We start from the raw sequence: 24,773 nt of genomic DNA on the forward strand, positions 1-24,773 counted from the left end.
AACCCACCATGGTCTTCAAATATTGCTTCTTACTCTGCCTGGAAAGTAACTCCCTTCCCTGAAGGTCTCCTAATTCTAGTTGGGGTGTTTGAATCTTCTGCACCGTACATCTGAAGCACATGCCAGATTTTGGCACGAGGGTTAGTCATCATGGTGGTGCCAAGTGTCAATGGGTGTGAACATGCAACACAGAAGGTTTGCCAGGACAATCAGGCTGGGTGCAAAGGGAGAGTTTTCACATTACTTAGTCAGCAAGGAATATCTTGGTTCACCTGGGGGACTAAGGAAGTTTCAGTGTTTCTTTTCTTTTTTTTTTGTGCCTTTATGTTGCAAGGTCAAGTGAGACCCATCTGTATATTATGTGTCTTCAAAATCTGGAGAACTTTTCTCTTCAGACAGGTTTAGTTCCAATCATCTCACAAATCCTTGCTTTGTCTTTGGTCTGCCACTGAGCAGAATGGAACTGGGCTGCCAGATTCTCAAATACCTGTAGGAATTTCTGACTCTGATATCTCCAGTTGCTAGTGAACTGGATTGTTTTACCTGGGACAAATTTATCTTAAAAATTTAATCATTCTGGATCCTGCTTAACATTAAAAAATTTGGAAAAATCACAAAACATAAAGAAGAAAATAAAATAACCTACAGTTCTATCCTGTTGCAGTACTTGGGGTATTTTTCATGTACATCTGGCTTTCAGATACAAATTTTGCAAAATTGAAATGATAAAATCTGTGCAATGTTTTATTTTGTTTTGATAGAGCAGTGTGTCATGAAGAGTTTCCTTCATCATTAAATAATCCATTAAAATATTTTTATGTAGCCAGAGCTATCAATCAAAAATTTCCTTTATGTCTCCCTTCTTTGCTCTTAAGCTTGGAAATGTCTTTGTCCCTTGAAAATAAAATAAGCACTTCCCTGAGTTCCTTTCTAGCTACTGAATGAATAAAAACTGTGGTCAAATCTGCCTTGCAATGTGAAATGATTTGAGGCAAAAATTAAGTGCTACACTTTACTCTGGGCCAGCAAGCAGCAGCTGTGGCTTGAGAAACCCAATTTGGGAGATTGACAGTTTCAAAGTCTCAGAAGTGAACAACGCCCCAATTCCCTCATTCAATTGGAGGTGATTCTGAAAAATGAAGCAAATGCTAATCCATCTGCACTGGCAGCAAGGAATTAAATTGGCCTTCCCACTTAAAAAAAAAATTAGCAAGATGGGAAAATAGGCTGCCACTGACAATTACTTGGCCACCCTGTGTTACTCCTCTTGAATTTGTACCAGGACATCCATGGTGAACTACTAGAATCTTCCTCCCCTTTTCCCTTTTCCTGTCTCTTATCAGATTATATAATATAGACAAGAAATGGACTTAGAAACAAGTTCATTATGGGTATTGGAATTTATGCCTGGTTGTCTGCTATCCAAGTTAGGGCTGTGAGTCAGGTATTCATTCATTTTGGCTGCTTGCTCAGTCTTTTTTACTTCTCAACAAAGAATGTACCAATTTTTTTTTCCTTTCTTATTTGAGAAGGAAAGAGAAGGTAAGAGAGAGGGAAGGAGGGAAGGAGAGAGGGGAAGAGGGAGAGCGTGCACATCAGAGTAAATGTTCTCATCCATGGTTCATTCCTCAAACAGCCACGATGGTTGTTGCTGGGCCAGGTTGAAGCTGGGAGCCTGGAACACAATCTAGGTCTCCTGTATGGGTGGGAGGGACACAATTACTTGAGCCATAGCCACTGCCTCCTAAGATCTGCTTTATCAGGAAGCTGATGTCGGAGCTAAAGCCAGGAATCAAACCCAGGCACTCTGATGTGGGAGGCAGCTATCTTTTTTTTTTTAAATTTTTTGACAGGCAGAGTGGACAGTGAGAGAGAGAGACAGAGAGAAAGATCTTCCTTTGCTGTTGGTTCACCCTCCAATGGCTGCCGCGCGGTGCGCTGATCCGATGGCAGGAGCCAGGTTCTTCTCCTGGTCTCCCATGGGGTGCAGGGACCAAGCACTTGGGCCATCCTCCACTGCACTCCCTGGCCACAGCAGAGAGCTGGCCTGGAAGAGGGGCAACCGGGACAGAATCCGGCGCCCCGACCGGGACTAGAACCTGGTGTGCCGGCGCTGCAAGGCGGAGGATTAGCCTAGTGAGCTGCGGTGCCGGCCAGGAGGCAGCTATCTTAACCAGCATCCTCATTGGGCTACACGCCTGCCCTTGTTTCATTCTTTTGGTGCATAAGAGTCAGATCACCTGAGAGCAGAGTTATTGGTGGTTTCCTATCATCTTCCCTTCTGCCCCATCTCTGCTGTGCCCCAACAATGCGGGTTTGATGCAGGGTAAGTACTTAGTCACGACTTATTGAAAAAATTAACCATTTCTTCTCCTTAGTACAGTTTGGGCTATTCCTGCCAGACTAATGATAACATCAAACCCTCCACTGCTGTTCCTCTGTCTTCAATGACACTATCCCCCTTTTTAGCATTTTGTCACCTTTTACCCATGTTGCCATTCATTCCCATATCAAGCCAATCACCAGTTGCTAAAGACTTTCTTTCTTGGTGCCACTTTCTGTAACTGCATCTCATCTTGCCAGAGGAACTGTAAACGCATTGAGAAAGGAGGCAATGTCTTGTGCATGACAGTACAGCACTCACAGCGTTACAGGACTTAGCATGCTGCCATCACCAGAAAGAAATGCCCAAAAAGCAGTTGGTAGAATGAACAAATGAATTTTTTTTCCTTCAAACCTTTTTGTGTATTTCCTTTCCTTTACACCCACCTTTTTTGTCCATGTATAGTCATGTGTCCTAGAAACTTCTAGTTGTTGCCCTAACTCCAGCCCTTCCTACTTCTTTTCATCCACTTATTACTGCCTTTCATCTTCAGCTTCTCTGATGACAACATGTGCTTTCATTACTAGCCAGTATTTTCTTATTTTACTTTATTGAGCCAAGCTTTGCTCGGCTCCAAGGTTTACTATAATTTTTCAGTCTCACACTGTGTTAGAGTCTACTCATGCAGATGATGGGCTGTTGTCTCACTAATCTACAGTCACATACTCATACGACGTTCCCTCTCAGCGTGAGTCATTTCCCTTTCTTGGAACACTCTCTTATAAGTCCTTGATCAAATTCCTGCTTCTTAGTCAAGGCTTCACTTGAGTCTCATCTCCCCCACAAAGTCCCTTACCAAATTGTCTTCTTTAATCGTCACTGATTCTGATTCCTTAATTCCTTCAGGGACCACAATCTTATGATGTAGCCCCCAAAGACACACTCTTTTATGTTGTTTCCTGGACATAAATAAATATCATCAAATAGAATGTAAGTGCCTTGAATATGGAAGCCATGAATTCTTTAACACAAGAAGAATGCTGAAAATACCATGATCAACAAGAAAGTGTTAGACTGATTTAATATATAGATCTTCTAGGAGGATACTATTTATCCTTAATTTTAATTGCCAGCTTTATTAGAATATAATTCACACTCATTATAATCCATCATTTTAGTCTACAATTCAGTGGTTTTTAGAGTACTTATAGCCATTATCACTATGTAATTTTATAGTATTTTCATCTAAAAAAATAACCTTACCCTTTAGTCACCAATTTCATAGCTCTCTTGTCTTCCTCATCCACAGAACCACTCATCTATTTACTTTCTGTCTATAAGTTCACCTATTTTAGACAATGTACACAGATGGAATCATGCACTATTATGGTTTTGTGAACACATCTTTCACTTAACATAATGTCTTCAAAGTTCATCTATGTTGTAGTTTGTATCAGCATTTCATTCAGTTTTCACTGAGATAATTCATATAATAAAAATTCACTCTTAAAGAGTAAAAATCACTGATATATTTTCAGTGTTGTACAAGTATCATCACTTAATTCCAGAATGTTTCCATCACCCCCAAAAGATATATTATACCTATTAGAGGTAAACCTTAATTTCTTACTCCTTGCATACCTTAGAAGCCACTTTTATACTTCCTATTTCTATAGCTGTTTCCTAGTCATTTAATAAGAATGGAATGGTATCTGCTTTATATAACTTAGCTTAATGCTTTCAAGGTTCATCTATGTTGTTTTCACCTTCCACTTAATTTCCTTTTATGGCTGAATACTGTTTGAATATGCTACATTGAAAATAATCTACTCACCAGATAATGGATACTTTTTGGTGACCATGAATAATGCTGCTATGAACATTCATGAGCAAATTTCTGTGCAGTTCAAAGTTTTCTTTTTTTTTTTTTTAAACTTTTATTTAATGAATATAAATTTCCAAAGTACAGCTTATAGACTACAATGCCTTCCCCCTCCACAACTTCCCTCCCACCGACAACCCTCCCCTTTCCCGCTCCCTCTCCCCTTCCATTCACATCAAGATTCATTTTCAATTCTCTTTATATACAGAAGATCAATTTAGCATATATTAAGTAAAGATTTCAACAGTTTGCACCCACACAGAAATACAAAGTGAAAAATACTGTTTGAGTACTAGTTATAGCATTAAATCACAATGTACAGCACACTAAGGACAGAGATCCTACATGAGGAGTAAGTGCACAGTGACTCCTGTTGTTGACTTAACAAATTGACACTCTTGTTTATGGCATCAGTAATTACCCTAGGCTCTTGTTGTGAGTTTCCAAGGCTATGGAAGCCTTTTGAGTTCACCGACTCTGATCATATTTAGAAAAGATCATAGTCAAAGTGAAAGTTCTCTCCTCCAATCAGAGAAAGGTACCTCCTTCTTTGCTTACCTGTTCTTTCCACTGGGATCTCAATGTGGAGATATTTCATGTAGGTTGGTTTGTTTCTTTTTTGCCAGAGTGTCTTGGCTTTCCATGCCTAAAATACTCTCTTGGGCTTTTCAGCCGGATCCCCATGCCATAAGGGCTGATTCTGAGGCCAGAGTGCTGTTTAGGACATCTGCCATTCTATGAGTCTGCTGTGTTTCTCGCTTCCCATGTTGGATCGTTCTCTCCCTTTTTTATTCTATCAATTAGTATTTGAAGACACTAGTCTTGTTTATGTGATCCCTTTGACTCTTAGTCCTATCATTATGATCAATTGTGAGGAGAAATTGATCACTGGGACTAGTGAGGTGGCATTGGTACATGCCACCTTGATGGGATTGAATTGGAATCCCCTGGTATGTTTCTAACTCTACTGTTTGGGACAATTCAGCTTGAGCATGTCCCGAATTGCACATCTCTTCCCTCTCTTATCCCCACTCTTATATTTAACAGAGATCATATTTCAGTTAAGTTTCAACACCTAAGAATAACTGTATTGATTACAGTATTCAACCAAAAGTATTAAGTAGAACAAACAAAAAAATACTAAGAGGGATAACGTATTAAGTTGTTCATCAACAGTCAGGGCAAGGGCTGATCAAGTCACCATTTCTCATAGTGTTCATTTAACAGGTTTCCTTTTTGTGCTCAGTCAGTTGTCACGGATCAGGGAGAACATATGATATTTGTCCCTTTGGGACTGGCTTATTTCACTCAGCATAATGTTTTCCAGATTCCTAACAGGGATCATTTTCAGTTAAAATTTAAACACCTAAGAATAATTGTGTGTTAATTACAGAGTTCAACCAATAGTATTAAGTAGAACAAAAAAAATACTAAAATGGATAAAGTATTACATTGTACATCAACAGTCAGGACAAGAGCTGATCAAGTCACTGTTTCTCATAGTGTCCATTTCACTTCAACAAGTTTCCCCTTTGGTGCTCAGTTAGTTGTCACCGATCAGGGAGAACATATGGTATTTGTCCCTTTGGGACTGGCTTAATTCACTCAGCATGTTTTCCAAATTCCTCCATCTTGTTGCAAATGACTGGGTTTCATTGTTTTTGACTGCTGTATAGTATTCTATAGAGTACATGTCCCATAATTTCTTTATCAAGTCTACTGTTGATGGGCATTTAGGTTGGTTCCAGGTCTTAGCTATTGTGAATTGAGCTGCAATAAACATTAATGTGCAGACAGGTTGTTTGTTTGCCAATTTAATTTCCTTTGGGTAAATTCCAAGGAGTGGGATGGCTGGGTTGTATGGTAGGGTTATCTTCAGGTTTCTGAGGAATCTCCAGACTGACTTCCATAGTGACTTAACCAGTTTGCATTCCCACCAACAGTGGGTTAGTGTCCCTTTTTCCCCACATCCTCGCCAGCATCTGTTGTTGGTAGATTTCTGAATGTGAGCCATTCTAACCGGGGTGAGGTGGAACCTCATTGTGGTTTTGATATGCATTTCCCTGATTGCTAGTGATCTTGAACATTTTTTCATGTGTCTGTTGGCCATTTGGATTTCCTCTTTTGAAAAATGTCTATTGAGGTCCTTGGCCTATCTCTTAAGTGGGTTGTTTGTTTTGATATTGTGGAGTTTCTTGATTTCTTTGTAGATTCTGGTTATCAACCCTTTATCTGTAGCATAGTTTGCAAATATTTTTTCCCATTCTGTCGGTTGCCTCTTCACTTTCCTGACTGTTTCTTTTGCAGTACAGAAACTTCTCAATTTGATGCAATCCCAAATGTTAATTTTGGTTTTGACTGCTTTTGCTTCTGGGGTATTTTCCAAGAAGTCTTTGCCAGTACCTATATCTTGCAGGGTTTTTCCAATGCTCTCTAATAATTTGATGGTGTCGGGTTGTAGATTTAAGTCTTTAATCCATGTTGAGTGGATTTTTGTGTAAGGTGAAAGGTAGGGGTCTCGCTTCATGCTTCTGCACATGGAAATCCAATTTTCCCAGCACCATTTATTGAATAGACTGTCCTTACTCCAGGGATTGTTTTTTTTTTTTTGGAAAACACATCAGAGAAGAATTTTTAGGTTAACACTGTGTTTAACTCTTTGAGGAACTACCAAAACTTCTAAACTATGTTTTTAACTTAGTAGTTGTTTTTATTTTTAAATTTAATTATCAAGGCCATTACTTTTAAGGTTTATGAGTGTTCCTCTTTATCAGTGTCTTCTTGCTATCTATTTTCTTTGTTCCCTGCCCTCTGTCCACCCTCAGATATGTCTTTTTCTCTTCTGTAAATAGTATCTCCTTGCCTTTTATAGAAAGAAAACCTTCCAGTTGTTTATTTTTATCTTTGCTTCCTTTTCCTTATGTTTTTATGTATGTATTTATGTATGTGCAAGAGTTACACTGAGAGGTAGAGCCAGAGAGTAAGAGAGGTCTTCCCTTCCACTGGTTCACTGCCTAAATGACCACAATGGTCAGAGCTGAGCTGATCCAAAGCCAGGAGCCAGGAGCTTCTTCCGGCTCTCCCACCAGGATGCAGGGGCCCAAGGACTTGGACCACCTTCTATTGCTCTCCCAGGCCATAGCAGAGAGCTGGATTGGAAGAGGAGCAACCAGGACTCAAACCAGCACCCACATGGGATGCTGGCACTGCAGGCTGGGGCTTTAACCCGCTGCACCACAGTGCTGGCCCCTCCTTATGTTTCTATTCTGGTTTTCTTTCTTTGATGAATTAATGTCTGTATCATCCCTCTTGCCTATGATAAATTAAAAAGAACTTTGGGGCTGGTGCTCTGGTGCAGTGGGTAAAGCCGCCGGCTTCAGTGCTGGCATCCCATATGGGTGCCAGTTTGAGTTCTGGCTGTTCCTCTTCTGATCCAGCTCTCTGCTATGGCCTGGGAGAGCAGTAGAAGATGGCCCAAGTCCTTGAGCCTCTGCACCCACATGAGTGACTCAGAAGCAGCTGTAGGCTCCTGGCTTCATGTCGGCCCAGCTGCAGCAGTTGCAGCCATTTGGAGAGTGAACCAGTGGATGGAAGACCTTTCTCTCTCTCTCTCTCTCTCTCTCTCTCTCTCTCTCTAACTCTCTGCCTTTCAAATAAATAAATAAATATTTAAAAAAACAATAAAAAATTAGAGAACTTTATCACCAAAATGCAGATTTCGTAAAGTTCCATTTTGGTGCCTTTAATTCACATCTCAGTAATAAGTTTACCATATCTGTGTTCATTCCCTCCTCTCCCAATACATTCCCATTTAATACCTTAGTAATAGTTCTGCTAACCTAGTGTAAGTAAAATTTTAACAAGAGAAAGATTTTACAATCCAAGCATATCCCCATTTATTTCCTTCATTTTTCTTTCAAGACAAGAAATTTGTGATATTTGAATACTAGGAAAGAGAGAGGTAGAAAGTATTGAAATTAGAAAAATGATGATGCTACATTTTTCAAAATAATTAAATGATTATCAATTTAAAAGACTAAAGCCTCCAAGTTTTATGGTCTGTATTGCATTTAAGAATGTGTATCAATTAACAGCTGTTAATTCTTTGTTGAGATAGTGAACTTATTTAAGCAATTTTTAAAACCACAAAACCTTCAAAGTCATCTCACCAGTCATTTAAGTCTTGTTTGATCCTATGTTTTCTAAGTTTTGTGTTTCCAAAATAAACATTCAGAGATCCATCTACTTTGTTAGGGTGGAGACAGACATGGGACACATTGGCCAAAGAAGAGATGGATATAGGGAGCCAGAGCCATAGCTTGAAACTTCTGGTTCTGTGGCAGAAAGTCAGGGTCATTTGATGTAGGCTGTCCACCAAGAGGGAATGGGCAAGGGTTGCATTGCCTCTGTCTCTCTAGGCAAAAGATAGTGCCTGGTCCCAAAAGAGATGGAAATGAAGAATATGGAGCCTGGCTATTACTTTTCTAATAAAAATTTTTATATTGTGATAAATATAGATGTATTCATAATTATAAGAAATAATGAGAGGTCAGTACTGTGGTGTAGTTAGGTTAAGCCTCCACCTGCAGTGCTGGCATCTCATATCAGTGCAGATTTAAGTCCCGGCTGTTCCACTTCCAATCCAGCTCCCTGCTGTGGCCTGGGAAAACAGTGGAAGATGACCCAAGTGCTTGAGCCCCTGCACCCATGTGGGAGACCTGGAAGAAGCTCCTGGCTCCTAGCTTTGGATTGGCCCAACTTTGGCCATTGTGGCCAATTGGGGAGTGAACTAGCAGATGGAAGACCTCCCTCTCTGTCTCTCCCTCTCTCTGTCTGTAACTCCATAATAAATAAATCTTTAAAAAAAAAGAAATAATGAGAGATAGCACATACGACATACCTACTCTATCCCAATGGTAACATCTTGAAAAACTATAGCGTGATATGGCAGTCAAGGAGATGGCATTGATAGTCAAGATACAAACCACTCCCATCATCACTGGATACTTCATGTTGCCACATCCACCTTCTTCCCTCTTCTACTTCTTGCTCAATCCCAGCAACCACCAATCTTTTATTTCTATAATTTGTAATTTCAAGAACAATAGCATAACTTTCTGGAGTCATCCTGGTTATTGTGTAACAACAGTTTGTTCTTTCTATTGTTGAGTAATTTATCATGATATGGATAGCCTACAATTTGTTTAACTACTTGTCTGTTGACAGTTATCTGGGTTGTTTCCAGTTTTGAGATGTCATAAATAAAGCTGCTATAAACACTCAAGTACAGGTTTGTGAGTGAACATAAGTTTTAATTTCTCTGGGATAAATACCAAAGAGTGCAATTGCTAGGTCATATGGTAATGTCTAATTTTAAAAGAAACTGGCAACTATTTTCAAGAATAGTATTACTATTTTACATTTTTATTCACAATGGCTGAGTGATCCAGTTTCCTGCTTCCTTTTTGGCATTTGGTGACTACATACATATATTTAAATTTCAGATATTCTGACAGGTGTATGGTAGTTCATTGTGACTTTAATTTGAATTTCTCTTACAGCATCTTTTTGCATGTGCATATTTATCATCTGTGTATATATTTTTTGGTCAAATGTCTCCTCATGTCTTTTGCAACTTTCTAATTGCATTGCTTGCTTTTTTTACTACTGAGTTTTGAGTTTATATGTTTCAAATAATAGTCCTTTATCAGCTATGTAGTTTGCATATATTTTCTCTCAGACTGTAGCTTGTCTTTCATCCTCTTTCACAGGCAAAAGTTTTAAATTTTGATTAGGTTTGATATTTTACAATTTGTTAACATTTCCTTTTATGGAGAAGTTTTGTAGACAAATTTAAGAACTCTGCCCACTTTAGATTTTCTCCTATGAGTTTCCCTTCCCAGTTTTACATTTCACATGAAAGTTCATGATCTGTTTTCAGTTAATTTTGTTTTAACATGTGGACGTAGGTTGAGGCTCATTTTTTCCCCTTTAATGCTAATTGCTCCAGCATGATTTGTAGAAAAGGCTGTTTTTTTCTCCACTAATTGCCTTTGTATCGCTGTCAAAAATCAGCTGGGAATATTTTTGTGGATCTATTTCTGGGTTTTAGATTCTGTTCCATCTATAAATGTCTATCCTTTGACCAATACCACACATTCTTGATTATTATAGGTGCATGATATATCTTGAAATTAGGTAGAATAATTCCTCCTTCTTTATTTTTTCCAAAGTAGTTTTAGTTTTAGTTATTATGCTTTTCTATATAAATTTTAGAATAACCTAATCTACTCTACAAAAAAGTCTTGTTGGAAATTTGATAGGAATATATTAACTCTATATCAATTTGGGGAGAATCTGTGTCTTTGCTATATAGGGTCATCTTCCAATCCATGTAAATGATGTCTCTCTACTTATTTAGAATTTCTTTTTTATCTTTCACCGGCATTTTGTGATATTTAGCATGTGAGTGCTCTACATATTTGCTATATTTGTATCTAAGTATTTCACTTTTTTGAATAACTGCATGTGACATTGGGTTTTCAGAGTTCATGTGTTCCTTGCTATTATATAGAAGCACACTTGATTTTGCTTATTTGTCTTGTATTCTGTGACCTTACTGGACTCATTCACTAGTTCTACAGAATTTTTCTATATAATTCTTGTGATCTTCTAGGTAGACAATCATAGTATATGCAAGTAGGGATGATTTTATTTATTCTTTTCCAATCTATATCTTTCTTTCTTTCTTTCTTTAGGCATGGCTGCACTGGCTAGAACTTCCAGCACTACGTTAATTAGGACAGTTGAGAGTGGACATTCTTGTCCTGGTTCTGATTTTAGGGAGAAAGAATTCAGCTTGTACTGTTTATTGTAATGTTTGCTATAGATTTTATAAATGCCCTGTATGAAGTTAAAGAAGTTCCCCTCTATTCCTATTTTCCTAAGAGTTTTTAATCATGAATTGATGTTGAATTTTTGTCCAATAGTTTCTCTGCATCAATTGATACGTTCACATGATTTTTCTTGCTTAGCTCTTTTTTTTTTTTTACAAAAATGTTTATTAATATAAAGAGAATAGATCTCATGGATTTCATAGGTATAATTCTAAGGAGATAACCATATTTTCCTCACTCCCCCTATCCCTCTCTCTCTCCTTTCCCTTTTTTTTAAAAATTTATTTGATAGATAGAGTTAAATGGTGAGAGAGAGAGTCAGAGAGAAAGGTCTTCCTTCCATTGGTTCACCCCCAAAATGGCTGCCACAGCCAGAGCTACACCGATCCGAAGCCAGGAGCCAGGTACTTCTTCCTGGTCTCCCATGCGGGTGCAGGCGCCCAAGCACTTGGGCCATCCTCCACTGCCTTCCCAGGTCACAGCAGAGAGCTGGACTGGAAGAGGAGCAAGCGGGACTAGAACCCGGCGCCCATATGGGATGCTGGCGCCACAGGTGGAGGATTAACCAAGTGAGCCACAACGCCAGCCCCTCTCCTTCCCTTTCCTTTCACTTTTTAAAATTTTTGTGAAATCATAATTTCAATCCACTCTACAATCACAGGCTCAGTGTAGCTGTTTTGTGGTGGACTGCATTGATCAACTTTTGGGTACTGAACTGGGGCTTGAATAACTGGAACCTGAGCGGCCTTCAAAAGGCTCCTGAAAGTGTGATCATGAAAAGCCTGTGCATGGATTTCAGTTGTTTTACACCAAAATAATTTTCCGCAAAAAATTTTTGAAGTAGCATCATAAACTTCATTTTGTCATAAAATACAATTCTCTTCATAGCTTACCAAATTCTATCTGCTAATATTTTAAGGATTTCTGCATCTATTTTCACAAAGGATAGTGGTCTATAGTTTTTTGTGTTGTTTCTGTCTCGTTTTGCCATTGTATATGTCCCATAGGTTTCATAAAACCAATTGGAAGTATTTCCTCTCCTCTTTTCTTAAAGAGATAGAGTAGAAATGGTACTAATTCTTCCTTAAACATTTGGTAAAAGTCTCTAGTGAAACCTTCTGAGCCTTGAGATTTCCCTGGCGGTGGGGGAGGGGGATTTTAATGTCATGGGTTCAATAGCCATAATAGTTACAGGTTTATTCAAACTGTACCTCTTAGTGAGTTGTAGTAGTTTGTATATTTCAATTAATTGGTTCATTCTGTCCCAGTTGTTAAATGTATACATGTAGAGTTGTTCATCGTGTCCCCATATATACATATATATATATATATATATATATTTCTTTTGCTGGAGCTTTGTCAATTTATACTTTTAAAGAATTAGGTCTTTGTTTCATTGATTTTCTCTAATGGGTTTCTATTTTAAGTTTCAATGATTTCTGTTCTTATTTGTGTTATTTCCTTCCTTCTGCTTGCTGACTTTATTTTCTCTTCTTTTTTTTAGGTCTGTGAAGGAAGAGCTTACATTACTGTTTTTTTTCCCCGATTTATGTATTTAGTACTATAAATGTCCCTCTCAGCATTGCTTTAATTATGCTCCACAAATTTTGACATGTCATATATATTTTTTTTTGACAGGCAGAGTGGACAGTGAGAGAGAGAGACAGAGAGAAAGGTCTTGTCTTCCTTTTTGCCGTTGGTTCACCCTCCAATGGCTGCTGCAGCCGGCGCGCTGCAGCTGGCGCACCGCGTGGATCCGATGGCAGGAGCCAGGTGCTTCTCCTGGTCTCCCATGGGATGCAGGGCCCAAGCACTTGGGCCATCCTCCACTGCACTCCCTGGCCACAGCAGAGAGCTGGCCTGCAAGAGGGGCAACTGGGACAGAATCCGGCACCCCAACCGGGACTAGAACCTGGTGTGCCGACGCCACAAGGTGGAGGATTAGCCTAGTGAGCCGCGGCACCGGCGACATGTCATATTTTCATTGTCATTTAATTCCATGTAAATTTTGAGCTCCTTTTGAGATTTTGTCTTTGACCCACAGATAATGTAGATATGTACTCAATTTCCAGATGTTTGGGGATTTTCTTTTATGTTTCTGCTATTAATTTTTAGTTTGATTTCATTGTGATTAGACAGCACACTCTGTTTGATTTCAATCATTTTACATTTTTGAGGTCCGTTTTTGGGTCCAGGATCTGGTATACATTAGTATATGTTCCCTAGGTATTTGGAAAGTGTGTATTCTGCTGTTGTTGGGTGATCTATGAGTGTCTGTTAGATTCAGGTGGTTGGTTGTGTTGTTGAGTTCTTTTCTAACCCTGCTGATTTTCTAATTCTCTTTATGTTCATTATTTAAAAATATCAAATTGCAGATACTAACAGTATCAATAGTTAATTTTATGAAGTACTTACATGCAAACACTTAAGTTTTTGCATATGTTAATCAGTCAATCCTCCCAATAACTCCATAACATACTATTTTTACTCTCATTAAATGTTTTATGACATATTTTCATTTATTTGAAAGGAAAAGAGAACAACTTAGCAAGAATGTGTGAGAGAGAAAGAGAGAGAGAGAGAGAGAGAGAGAGAGAGAGACCTTCCATCTGCTATTTGACTCTCCAGTTGCCTGCAAAAGCCAGAGGTAGGACAGGCAAAATCTAGGAGCCTAGAACCCAATCTGGGCCTCCCATCTGTGTGGCAGGGACCCAACCATTTGAGCCATCACCTGTTGTTTTCCAGGGTGCACAGTAGGAAGCTGAAGTTCAAAGTGGAGCTTGGAAGTTAACCCAGGCACTCCCATACAGGATATAGATATCTTAAGTGGCGTCTTAACTGCTGTGCCAAACACCCACCCCTACCACTGTAATTTTCTGAGTCTCAGAGAGGTTAAATGACTTGCCAACTTGCCACCAAATTCACACAGCTAGGAATTGGCAGATTGGCATTCCACTCCAAGGTTGTCTGACCTGTAACTATGTGCATGTAGTCCCTCTGCAATTTGCTATTTGACCAGGATAGCAATAGAGCTGATCAAGTTCATTCCAGTTCAGATTTAAGTAAGGATACACATACAAGTAGTACAGTGGTGGCTATTGGGGAAATCCTACCAAGTTGTGGTAGGCAGTCTCTAACGTGGTCCCCTATGATTCCTGCCTCTTGCTATTCATACCCTGTGTGGTCTATCCTAGGACTGAGGGCTAGATCTACTGACTCAATTCTAATGGATACAATAGAGCAAAGGTGATGGGATAATGCTTCCAAGACTAGGTTGTAAAGGCACCATGGTTTCTTGTTTTCTTGGTTTCTTGCTCTCTTGTTTTCTCTTTCACCTGCTCTAAGAGAAGCAGGTGCTGTGTTTTGAACACCCCATGGAAAGGCCCATGTGGCAAGGAACTGATGCTTTTGGCCAACAGCCAGAGAGAACCTAAGGCCCTGCAACAGTCTTGTGAATGAGCTGGAAACACATCCTCTCTAACTCAAGCCATACATCCTCACAACTGGGGCTCAGCTGGCACCTTGACTATAGCCTTGTGAGAGACTCTGAGCCAAAGGCATCTAGCTAAATTGCACCTGGATTACTGACCTAGTGAAACTGAAATTATAAATGCTTATTTTTTTAGGTGCTACTAAGTTTTAGGTTAAAGCATGTAAGAAAGAGAGAAAGCAACATCAGGGAGCCAGACTTTTGGCTGCTGAAACCTGTTTTTCTTGGGGCCAATACTCCAGGAAAGTCATGAGATGGTAGAAACCACTGACAGATTGGGACAAAAAATATAAGAAAAGGATTATTTAAAAAGTTATCTTATTTTTATTTGAGATGGAGAGAAAGGAGAGAGAGAGAGAGAGAGAGGGGAGAGAGAGAGAGAGAGAGAGAGAGAGAGTCTTCTATCCACTGGTTCACTCCCAAAATGCCCACAAGCCATGATTGGGTCAGGATGAAACCAGGAACCCAAAACTCAATCCAGATCTTCCTCATGAAGGCAAAGATGCAAATGCTTGAGCCATCATCTGCTGACTTGCCGAGTGTGCATTAGCAGGCAGCTGGCCTGAAAGTGGAGCAGGGACTCAAATCCAGGCACTCCAGGATGGGATGTGGATGTGAAAGTAGCAGCCTAACCTGCCGTATCACAATGCCTGCTCCTCTCATGATTCTTATATGCCCACAAGAGGGCAAATGAGGCAGAGGAGAAAAAGACATGTCTCAGCAGAGATAGACATGGATGAGGGGTTGGAGGGTGGAGAGAGACATGCGGACAGTCTAGAAGCTGCATCATGTTGTCTCCTGGGAGGCAGAGGCTTCTTGTTGCCACCAGTGGGGACATAAAAATTAGAGAAGCTGTCAGGCCAGGAGCCAGTCATGACACTTCTGTGGGGAGAGGAGAGATGATCTTGTGGAATGGGTCTGCCTGGAGCCTCTCTTGGATCTACCACCTTTGGAAGATTGAGGATTTAGCAAAGGAGCCAAGATAGTATGAAAGAGAAGATGTATCAATGTCTGGCAGCTTTAAAGTTAATTAAATCATCGACATCCCCATTGTTCCTGCCTCTAATAACACCATTAGTGGGAAAGGGGCTTCAAAGCAAAGTAAAAGCATTTATTTATTTATTTGAGAGAGAAATCTCTTCCATCTGCTGGTTTACTTCCCAAATGCCTGCAACACTGGGACTGGGCCAGGCTGAAGCCAGGAGCCCGGAACTCGATCAGCATCTCCCATCCTAGGTGGCAGGGATCCAAGTCTGGGGCCAGCATGTGCTGCATCTCATGGCGTGGGTTAATGGGAGCATGAATCAGAGTGGGGGAGCTGGGACTTGAACAAGGTTCTCCTATATGGGGTGTGGGCATTCCAAGAAGTGTCTTAACTGCTGTGGCAAATGCTGAGCCCGCGAAGACATTTCTGTTCACAAACATGTAACATGTAAGACATATGAATATTGACCTGCTCCAGTCACTGCTACCAGACCACCTTTGCAGCCCCATTGCTCCCACAAAGACCACGAGGCCTCCTTTTATTCTGTTTCTGGTTGCTGTCCTGACTCAGTGGCAAAGTGGAGGCACGATTGGTAACCATCACAAGCAAGAGTGAAGGAAGTCTGGCGAGGATAGTAGAAGCACAGAAGATGCCAGACTTACCTGCCCCTGTGAAGACACTCTGGTGGAGGACGAAGGAGAGGAGGGAGAAGCCTTTCCTCACTCACCTTTGCGAAAATAGCCTACTCTTAATTGAAACTTCTTGCTCTTGCTCCCAAACCAGCTGCCCTAAATCGACAGTGGTTGTCCATGCCTCTTCCTTATCTTGTGGCTACCCTGTGTCCTTTCTTCCTTGGAAACTGAACTTGAGTCACAAGGCAGTATGTGGGTGGTACAGACTGTGCTTGGTAACAGTCAGAACCCATGAGATGACTTAGCAATTCATTATTCAGAAATCTTTCCACTGGATTCTCATTCACAAATATTTGAATACCTATGGAGTGCCAGTGAAGATTTGGCAGTGAACAAGACAGATGAGTCTCTGCCCTTGGAACTGGTACACAAATAAGACTAATGATAATGCATAAATAAGACCAACAATAACCGCACAGACAGGAAGTCTAGATGTTATAAAGCAGAGGCTTCCCACATGGAAGATACATTCTAAAGTCCTTCAATAACACACAAGGTTGTATTTACAAATAATAGATGTTCTGTGCTTGACATTGTTTTTATTTTTACCCAACCTTGAAACAACAGATAATATGCTGCTATGTATCCATTAAATATTTTATATAAGTTAACAATTTCTTATTAGCTTTTGCTTTTGTCTTAGTGGGATGAAATGATGTTTTAAGAGTATGCAAATTGCTCAACAAACTGAGTAGGAATTGTTAGAAAATTTCATTACATAATATTTATAAAGTTAAGGATGATTTTGTGGGCTTGGTAGTGGCAGAGAATCAAATTTTGCAAATTTAGCACATTCTTGACATTTTTGAGGAATATTTTTCAAGACCTAGGAAACTCTTCAGAGCTGCAAATCCCACTAGAGCACAAAATTTCCCCGTAAAAACACAGTGAAATAGGACTGAAATATATTCAGATATCCTTTGTATTTTTAAGATTTTCTATGAATGCAAGGCTAGTGAAATTTGTAGGGTTATTTGCTGGCTAAGAATCAAAATTTCCTCAGACTCCTTCATTGTATTACTAGTACTAGTGGATGGTTTTCTTTAAAGACTTTTTTTTTCAAACATGAAAGTCAAGGTTTAAAAATAACATACTATGACAGTCATTATATTCTTGACAATCAATAGAAAAATATCAGAACATAGTAAGGTCTTGGTCCATAAGGCTGGCCCACTTCTGGGAAAGGGACCCACTTAACACACGAGCTCAGAGGGCTCATGATTCAAGTGAATCATGTGGAAAACGACTCTGAGTCATCAACTACTAGGGTTACCAAAAAATAAATGGAGCTGAGAATGTCAGATCCACAGATACTAAGGGCTATTTGGTTTCTAAATCATAGACCTATAGCCAGAGGACATAACGTCATCGTTTGTTCACCTCTTCATTGTTGTAGCACAAGTGAGATCATTTTAAGGGGGGAAGGCAAGTCAATGTAGAACTTTCCGAGCTGGATATAAAATAGGAATTCACTTTGGAACACTACAAATTGAATTTTTAGTCTTTTACCATATATCTGCTGTTATCATTGGCTCCTAATTTGTCACAAACTCATAAAGGCTCTTAATCTCAGTTTCTTCTCCTTCAATGAGAGCTGGTAATTCTAAGTTGCAAGAGCAGAGGTGGAGATAAGCTGACCCAGGGCTAGGAAGGGTCTCTATGACCCTGAAAGCAGCCCACCACATCCAGGTGTTGTTATCATTCAATAAAGTATCACTGGCTTCACATGCCCACTTTGTTCCTTGAGTAGAATAGAAACACACAGATCTACCAACTAGTTGAATTGGACATTGTGTAAAGGGTTTAACTTACTTCTTTTACAAACCACTGACAAAAGGTAGGGCCAATCCATTCTCTTGCATGAATACCACAGTCTATCCAGACAGCTCTTTTGTAAGCTCGTGATCTTCTGCCCAGCTGAAAACAAGAGTATTCACAGTAACTAACTCAGGCTTTTATTTTTTTGATTCATTGGCCAGCGTAATTTAATAAGGTTTCAGCATAATTCTTCCCTACAGTTTGGTTCATTAAGTAACATGCAAAAAAGATAAAGAGATTTTCTATCTATGTTGGAAGTCTAGGCTTGTTCAAGCAGAAACAATAAATTTATTGCCCTAATTATAATCAAAGAACTAGAAAATATACAAGGCTGGGGCAATCTGTAAGCGGGGTTGTTTCTCCACTTTAATATGGTCTGTGACTGTTAAGTAAAAAGTTCAGTTTCCTCTCTCCCTCTCTTTATTTATCCCAAAGAATGTTTCTTAAATGTTCCCAAGGAATATTTCTTAATGAAATAGCTGTGTTTTATAGATGGATAAAGTCAAATTTTATTACACCATAAAATGGAGATGTACAAGGTTATTTCAATAAGCTCGTGAAAAAATGGAATTAAGAGTTCATTTTGGTACAAAACATTTTGAAATCCATGCATAGCTTTTTCATTATACACACTTCTCATGAACTTTTGAAGACCCCTCATAAAACAACTTGATTTATAGAATCAAGTGGCTGATTTTCCCTTGCAATCTGACTCTCTTAGTATTACTTCTAATCTCATTTCTAATGCATTTCTATCGGTAGCTCTTGGCATTATATTCATAGGGGTTCTGGATTTCATTCATTCATTAATTCTCTTAGCTAATACTTCAGGAAATCATTTTTAAGGTCAGACACTGTGGTCAGCACTGTAGATTCCAAAATAAAAAGACAAGGAGGATGAATATATAAACAACCAATCAACTATTATTGATGTGAGTATCTACAAGTTACCATGGGAACAAAGGGGCTATGCTGACTTTTTTTTTTGGACAGGCAGAGTTAGACAGTGAGAGAGAGTGAGAGAGTGAGAGAGAGAGAGAGAGAGAGGGAGAGAAAGGTCTTTTTTCCGTTGGTTTACCCCCCAAGTGGCCACCACAGCTGGCGCACTGTGCTGATCCAAAGCCAAGAGCCAGGTCCTGGTCTCCCATGTGGATGCAGGGCCCAAGTACTTGGGCCATCCTCCACTGCACTTCCGGGACACAGCAGAGAGCTGGACAGGAAGAGGAGCAACCGGGACAGAATCTGGTGCCCCAACTGGGACTAGAACCCCGGGGCGCTGGTGCCGCAGGCAGAGGGTTAGCCTAGTGAACCATGGCGCAGGCTACACTGACTTTTCTTAGGGAATAAAGTAAGGCTTCCCAGAAGAGGAGCATTTAGGTAACCTGGGCAAGACTTGAAGCTTGCTTGGCAGAAAAGTTGTAGGAAGGCACCTCAAGCTTGGAGGAAAATGTTAGTACACTGTATCGACGGACTACTTCTGTAGTTTGTGGAAGGAATGACAGCTGAATCTGAACATGACAGCAGCGAACTAATGAAGTCCTTGGACACTGTGTAAACAAGATGAAGGTTGATCCTGCATTCCCCTGGGGACTTCTATGTGTGCCGCATTCATGTGAACTTCTGTTGGAGAGCTCTCACTGACAGCAGGGTGGAGGATGGGTTAGAGGATGAGAGGACCAAAGGGAAGCTCAGACTGAGGTCACTACTGCCGTAGTCTGGCAGAATAGATACAGGGGTAAGTTAGGACAAGAGAAGAGTTTTGGAGCAGAAACTATTTAGGAGAAAACTATTTAGAAGAAAGTATTGGAATGTTTTGGTGGTAAATTTAAATACAATAAGCAGATAATGTAAAGGGGAGGGATTTGGATGATACTCATATTTCTGAATTGGGAGGATACTGATGCCATTCTGAGTTGGAGGTGCTTTTGTGAATATCCAGGTGAGGGTGTCAAAGAAGCAATGATGTGTACAGAGAATGGACTCCACCGCATAGAAAGGTCTGGGATGATGGTTGAAACCATGGGGCAAATGTGCTTATTTAGAGAGCGTTCGGAGAGTGAAGACAGAGCTGAAGGTGGAGGCTTGGAGGTTACCAGAATCTAACGAAAGGACAAGGGGAGAGGAGCCAATGAATGAGACTGGAGAGATGGTCAGAGAAGGCAGGAGGAGAAGGAAGTTGAAGTCATTACTGATCTTGGCAAGAGCGGGGTAGAGATGGTGGCTAGAGGTAAAGGTGTTTAGAATTTGGCTGAGCAAGGATACAAAGCTACAGATCAGAGGTGAGAAAGGGATGCAGACTCAAGGACTGAGAACAACGCCTACCTTTTATACATTTCTAGTTTGTTTTAGTTCATTGCCAGTCATGCCAGCTCACAAATAATTTTGAACAATAATTCTATGTTAACAACAGTATCCCTTGGAATACTCTTGGATAAGAATATAATGTGATTCACTTAACTAAAGAAATTTTTTTCTTAAATTATCAGTTGATGTTACTTATCAGATTCTATAAAAGATCATTTCATTTCTTTTCCCTGTAAGTCAAACTTGAAAAAGATAAATGTCTGGTAATCAGTTTATATTTAGTTATTTCTTATTTTTACCTTTAAGATAAAAAGAGATCTTCCCTCATATGATCTTCCAATAGAGAACAAATGAATAAAGCCTGAATAAGTTTTATTCAAATGATGCATCCAATCTTGAATCTAAAAGCAAATAAATAAAACCATATCAGACTCTCTCACAACAATGGGGATTTTAGAGAACAAAAGGAAATATAAAGATGACAGTGGGTCTCAGGATTCGGAGTATATGGAGTAGAACATGGAACAGAAAAACCAATGTACTATTTTCAATTTTTTTGAGATACTTAAAATTACATTTTATTTTTCTGCCTTTATAGACTGTAGTTTATGTCTCTGTATTGTTCCCTTTCTAAAGCATGCCTTTTACTACCACATACCATTAGTATGAGGATGGCAGTTTTACAGAAAATTAATTGATATGCGCTGGTTTCTTTCTGAAAATCAAAATTTATTTCAATTTTTCCACAAGTATTTAAGAGGAAAAGAAATAAATCAGCCTCAGGAAAACCATCTAAACTACCTGAAAGTGTTTTTAAAGTCCCATATATTGTAATCTCTGTCACTGAACAGAAGATGCTAAGAAAGAGGTATTAGCTTTTGCTTTTAAAGGTTATTTTACTGAGCCCCAGATTGGAGGGCATACTCTGAATAAATTCTCCACTGATAGTGATGCATTTGCATCGATTCATTCACACGCTTATCTGTCATCTGGAGAAGGTCTATTTGAGATGGATGAGTAAGGTGTGTAGAAAAATGGGTGACATATCTGACTCAAAAGCCCTGTAAGGAATAAAGAAGTAACACAAAAGTGTTCCACTGCTCCATGATGTGAAAGGGTCTGTGCTGAAAAGATGTATAAATATACTTAGGGAAGAACATATATTTTCTTTTCTTTCTATTCTTATTTGATGTAATGAGTAGGATACACACACACACACACACACACCCCAAACCCTCCAAAAGCACATGGAAAATTCTCATCACTTTTTAAAAAATATTTATTTATTATTTACTTGAAAGTCAGAGTTACAGAGAGAGGGAAAGACACACACACACACATGCACACATGTGCACACACAGAGGGAGAAAGAGAGAGAGAGAGGGAGAGAGAAAGAGAGCAGGAGAGATCCATCTTCATCTGCTGGTTCACTCCCAAGTGGCCTCAATGGTCAGGGCTAACTGGGCCAGGCAGAAGCCAGGAGCCAAGAGCATTATCCAGGTGTTCCACATGGATGTCAGGGGCTGAATCACTAGGACCATCCTCTGTTGCTTTCCCAGACTCTCAGCAGGGAGCTGAATCAGAAGTGGAGCAGCCAGGATATGAATCTACATCCATTTGGAATGCCAGCGTTGCAGGAGGCAGCTTTACCTACTATACCACAATGTCAGCCCTGTCATTATCTTGTAAATACATTGTCTATGAATTTTTTCAATCTCTCTTGAATATGTGTTTACATACTTCTATGCATATCAATATCTTATATTTTAAAAATTCAGCTTTTTATAATGCACATTAGTAGCACTTCCTTGTACCAAATTAACTAAAACTTTTCCGTTGCTTCTAATTGCAAGCTTCTTCTTTTTTTTTTAACAGGCAGAGTCAGTGAGAGAGAGCGACAGAGAGAAAGGTCTTCCTTCCGTTGGTTCACCCCCCAAATGGCCGCTAAGGCCGGCGCCTGCGCCGATCCGAAGCCAGGAGCCAGGTGCTTCCTCCTGGTCTCCCACGAGGGTGCAGGTGCCCACGTACTTGGGCCATCCTCCACTGCCTTCCCAGGCCACAGCAGAGAGCTGGACTAGAAGAGGAGCAACCAGGACGGAATCTGGCGCCCCAACTGGGACTAGAACTTGGGGTGCTGGTGCTGCAGGTGGAGGATTAGCCTAGTGAGCCACGGCACTGGCAGTTGCAAGCTTCTTAAATGTATATTGGCACATAAATTATTTGGAAATCATTTTAAAGGGAGAATTGTCATCAAGAGAACCAAAAATATTCTTAAGAATATAACAGGATCTCATCAATTTTGTATCTTACATTCCTTTGTTCAATTCAGGGGAAGCATGGAAAAATGTATGTATTCATTCATTCTGTTTACCTGTTTGCCACTCTTTATATAGTGGTAAATAAGAAAAAAATGGAAGTTGTAGCTTAGGGGAGAAAGGCATTAACTAAACAATCATATAATTACATAAGTAAGAACTATGGTAGAGAGCACATCCATGTGATATGGGGACATAGGATGTGCTGGGGACTGGCAAGGTGGGGGTGGTTTGATCCAGTTTGAAGAACAGAAAACATCTGCCTTCTTGCTTATGCAGAGACGTGAAGGGTAAGCTGTTCCAGCAAGCAGTCAAGGATCTGACAGTGAAGATGGGATTGTCATAAGTCTTTCTGATAGAATAAATTTAATGCATGACCAAAGGGTCAGAGGTGCCACAGGTGGCGTTTGGCCTTTTGGAGGTCTCAGCTTTGCAGAGGGTGTGCACAAAGATCAATGTGTACCTCTCAGTCGAAGCATTGCCCTCAAACTCTGGCTCACTCAACTCTCCGTGGTGTTTTAGTGAAGGCCTTTGTGATCATAGCAACAACACCTTCATCTTCCACTGCACTTCCTTTACATGGGAAGGTTGGTTAAAATAAGTGGAATTCAAACAATTTTCATACTTCTAAAACAGAATTAAAAAGCTTAACTTGGGGGAAGGTGGGCATTTGGTGCAGTGCTTAAGATCTGGCTTGAGATCTCACATCACGTATCAGAGTACCTAGGTATGAGTCCCAGCTCTGCTTCCAATTCCAGTTCTCTGCTAATGTGTACCCTGGGAGGCAGCAGGTGCTGGCTTACATACCTGGAACCCTGTCACCCATGTGGGAGACCCAGATTATGTTCTGGGCTCTTGGCTTTGACCTGGACCAGCTCTGGTTGTTGTGGGCATTTTGGAATAACTTGTAGATGGAAGATTTTTCTTTCCCTGCCTTTCCAAAAAGTAAAAATAAATAAATAGTATGTCAAAAAAAGACTTAATGAAAAAGATCAGTAAACTGAGGGTTTAGGCCATATGAAACCTGTAAGTCTCTGTCTTACACTTCTCTCCAGATCTTTATTTTTTTTTTTTTATTTATTTTTTTTATTTATTTTTTTTTTATTTTTGACAGGCAGAGTGGACAGTGAGAGAGAGAGACAGAGAGAAAGGTCTTCCTTTGCCGTTGGTTCACCCTCCAATGGCCGCTGCGGCCAGCGCGCTGCGGCCGGCGCACCACGCTGATCCGATGGCAGGAGCCAGGAGCCAGGTGCTTTTCCTGGTCTCCCATGGGGTGCAGGGCCCAAGCACCTGGGCCATCCTCCACTGCACTCCCTGGCCACAGCAGAGGGCTGGCCTGGAAGAAGGGCAACCGGGACAGAATCCGGCGCCCCGACCGGGACTAGAACCCGGTGTGCCGGCGCCGCAAGGCGGAGGATTAGCCTAGTGAGCCGCGGCGCCGGCCTCTCCAGATCTTTAGACGTAACTGATAAGGATGCTCTTAAGAAATAAGCAAACAAACACCTCAAAGCTCCCTCAATTACTTACCTCTTCTAAGGAGTGGTACACCTCATAATTATAATCAGAGAGGGATCTGCGATTTCTCTGGGTTCTCAAAATGCTTTCCTTTTCTAGTGCTTTCTGAAGATCTTCTATGAGGATCCTGGATTTGAAACAATAGACATGATGAAAACTAGACTAAGATAATAACAAGAATATATAAATAATATATATTATATATATAAGTATATATATAAACAATATAAAAAAATCATACATCTGTGAAACGAAGGATCACAAAGACTGACATTTCTAAAAATACCAGATTTTGGGAAAATATTCTTTTTCATGAAATAAGAACTGCTAAATAAATGGTATAATGAATTGAAAGTATAAAACTACAGGCATATGTCATCAAATAATAATAGTAGTACGAATAGCTACCACTGTTGGAGCAGCTTTCACAACTGAATGATAGCTACATGTACTTAAATTTGTTGAATACTTACCAGGAGCCTGATTTTATGTATTTTATGTCAAGGATCTCAGTTAACAGTCCTATGTGGTAGATTCTATAGTTATCACCATT

The 24,773-nt window shown here is 40.0% G+C and overlaps 1 protein-coding gene across 1 annotated transcript in view; it reads right to left on the bottom strand.

The window, feature by feature from the left end:
• Window positions 1-24,773, bottom strand: part of CPA6 (carboxypeptidase A6) — a 350,506-nt gene that overhangs the window by 74,767 nt on the left and 250,966 nt on the right. Inside the window, exons 4-6 of the mRNA XM_002710456.5 lie at window positions 24,233-24,347; window positions 20,690-20,791; window positions 18,081-18,185 (exon numbers count right to left, since the gene is read on the bottom strand). Coding sequence (XP_002710502.1) covers window positions 18,081-18,185; window positions 20,690-20,791; window positions 24,233-24,347 — 322 coding nt within the window. The remainder of the gene's footprint in view (window positions 1-18,080; window positions 18,186-20,689; window positions 20,792-24,232; window positions 24,348-24,773) is intronic.

The sequence above is a fragment of the Oryctolagus cuniculus genome, chromosome 6 (assembly GCF_964237555.1).
Source record: "Oryctolagus cuniculus chromosome 6, mOryCun1.1, whole genome shotgun sequence".
Classification (NCBI taxonomy): domain Eukaryota; kingdom Metazoa; phylum Chordata; class Mammalia; order Lagomorpha; family Leporidae; genus Oryctolagus; species Oryctolagus cuniculus.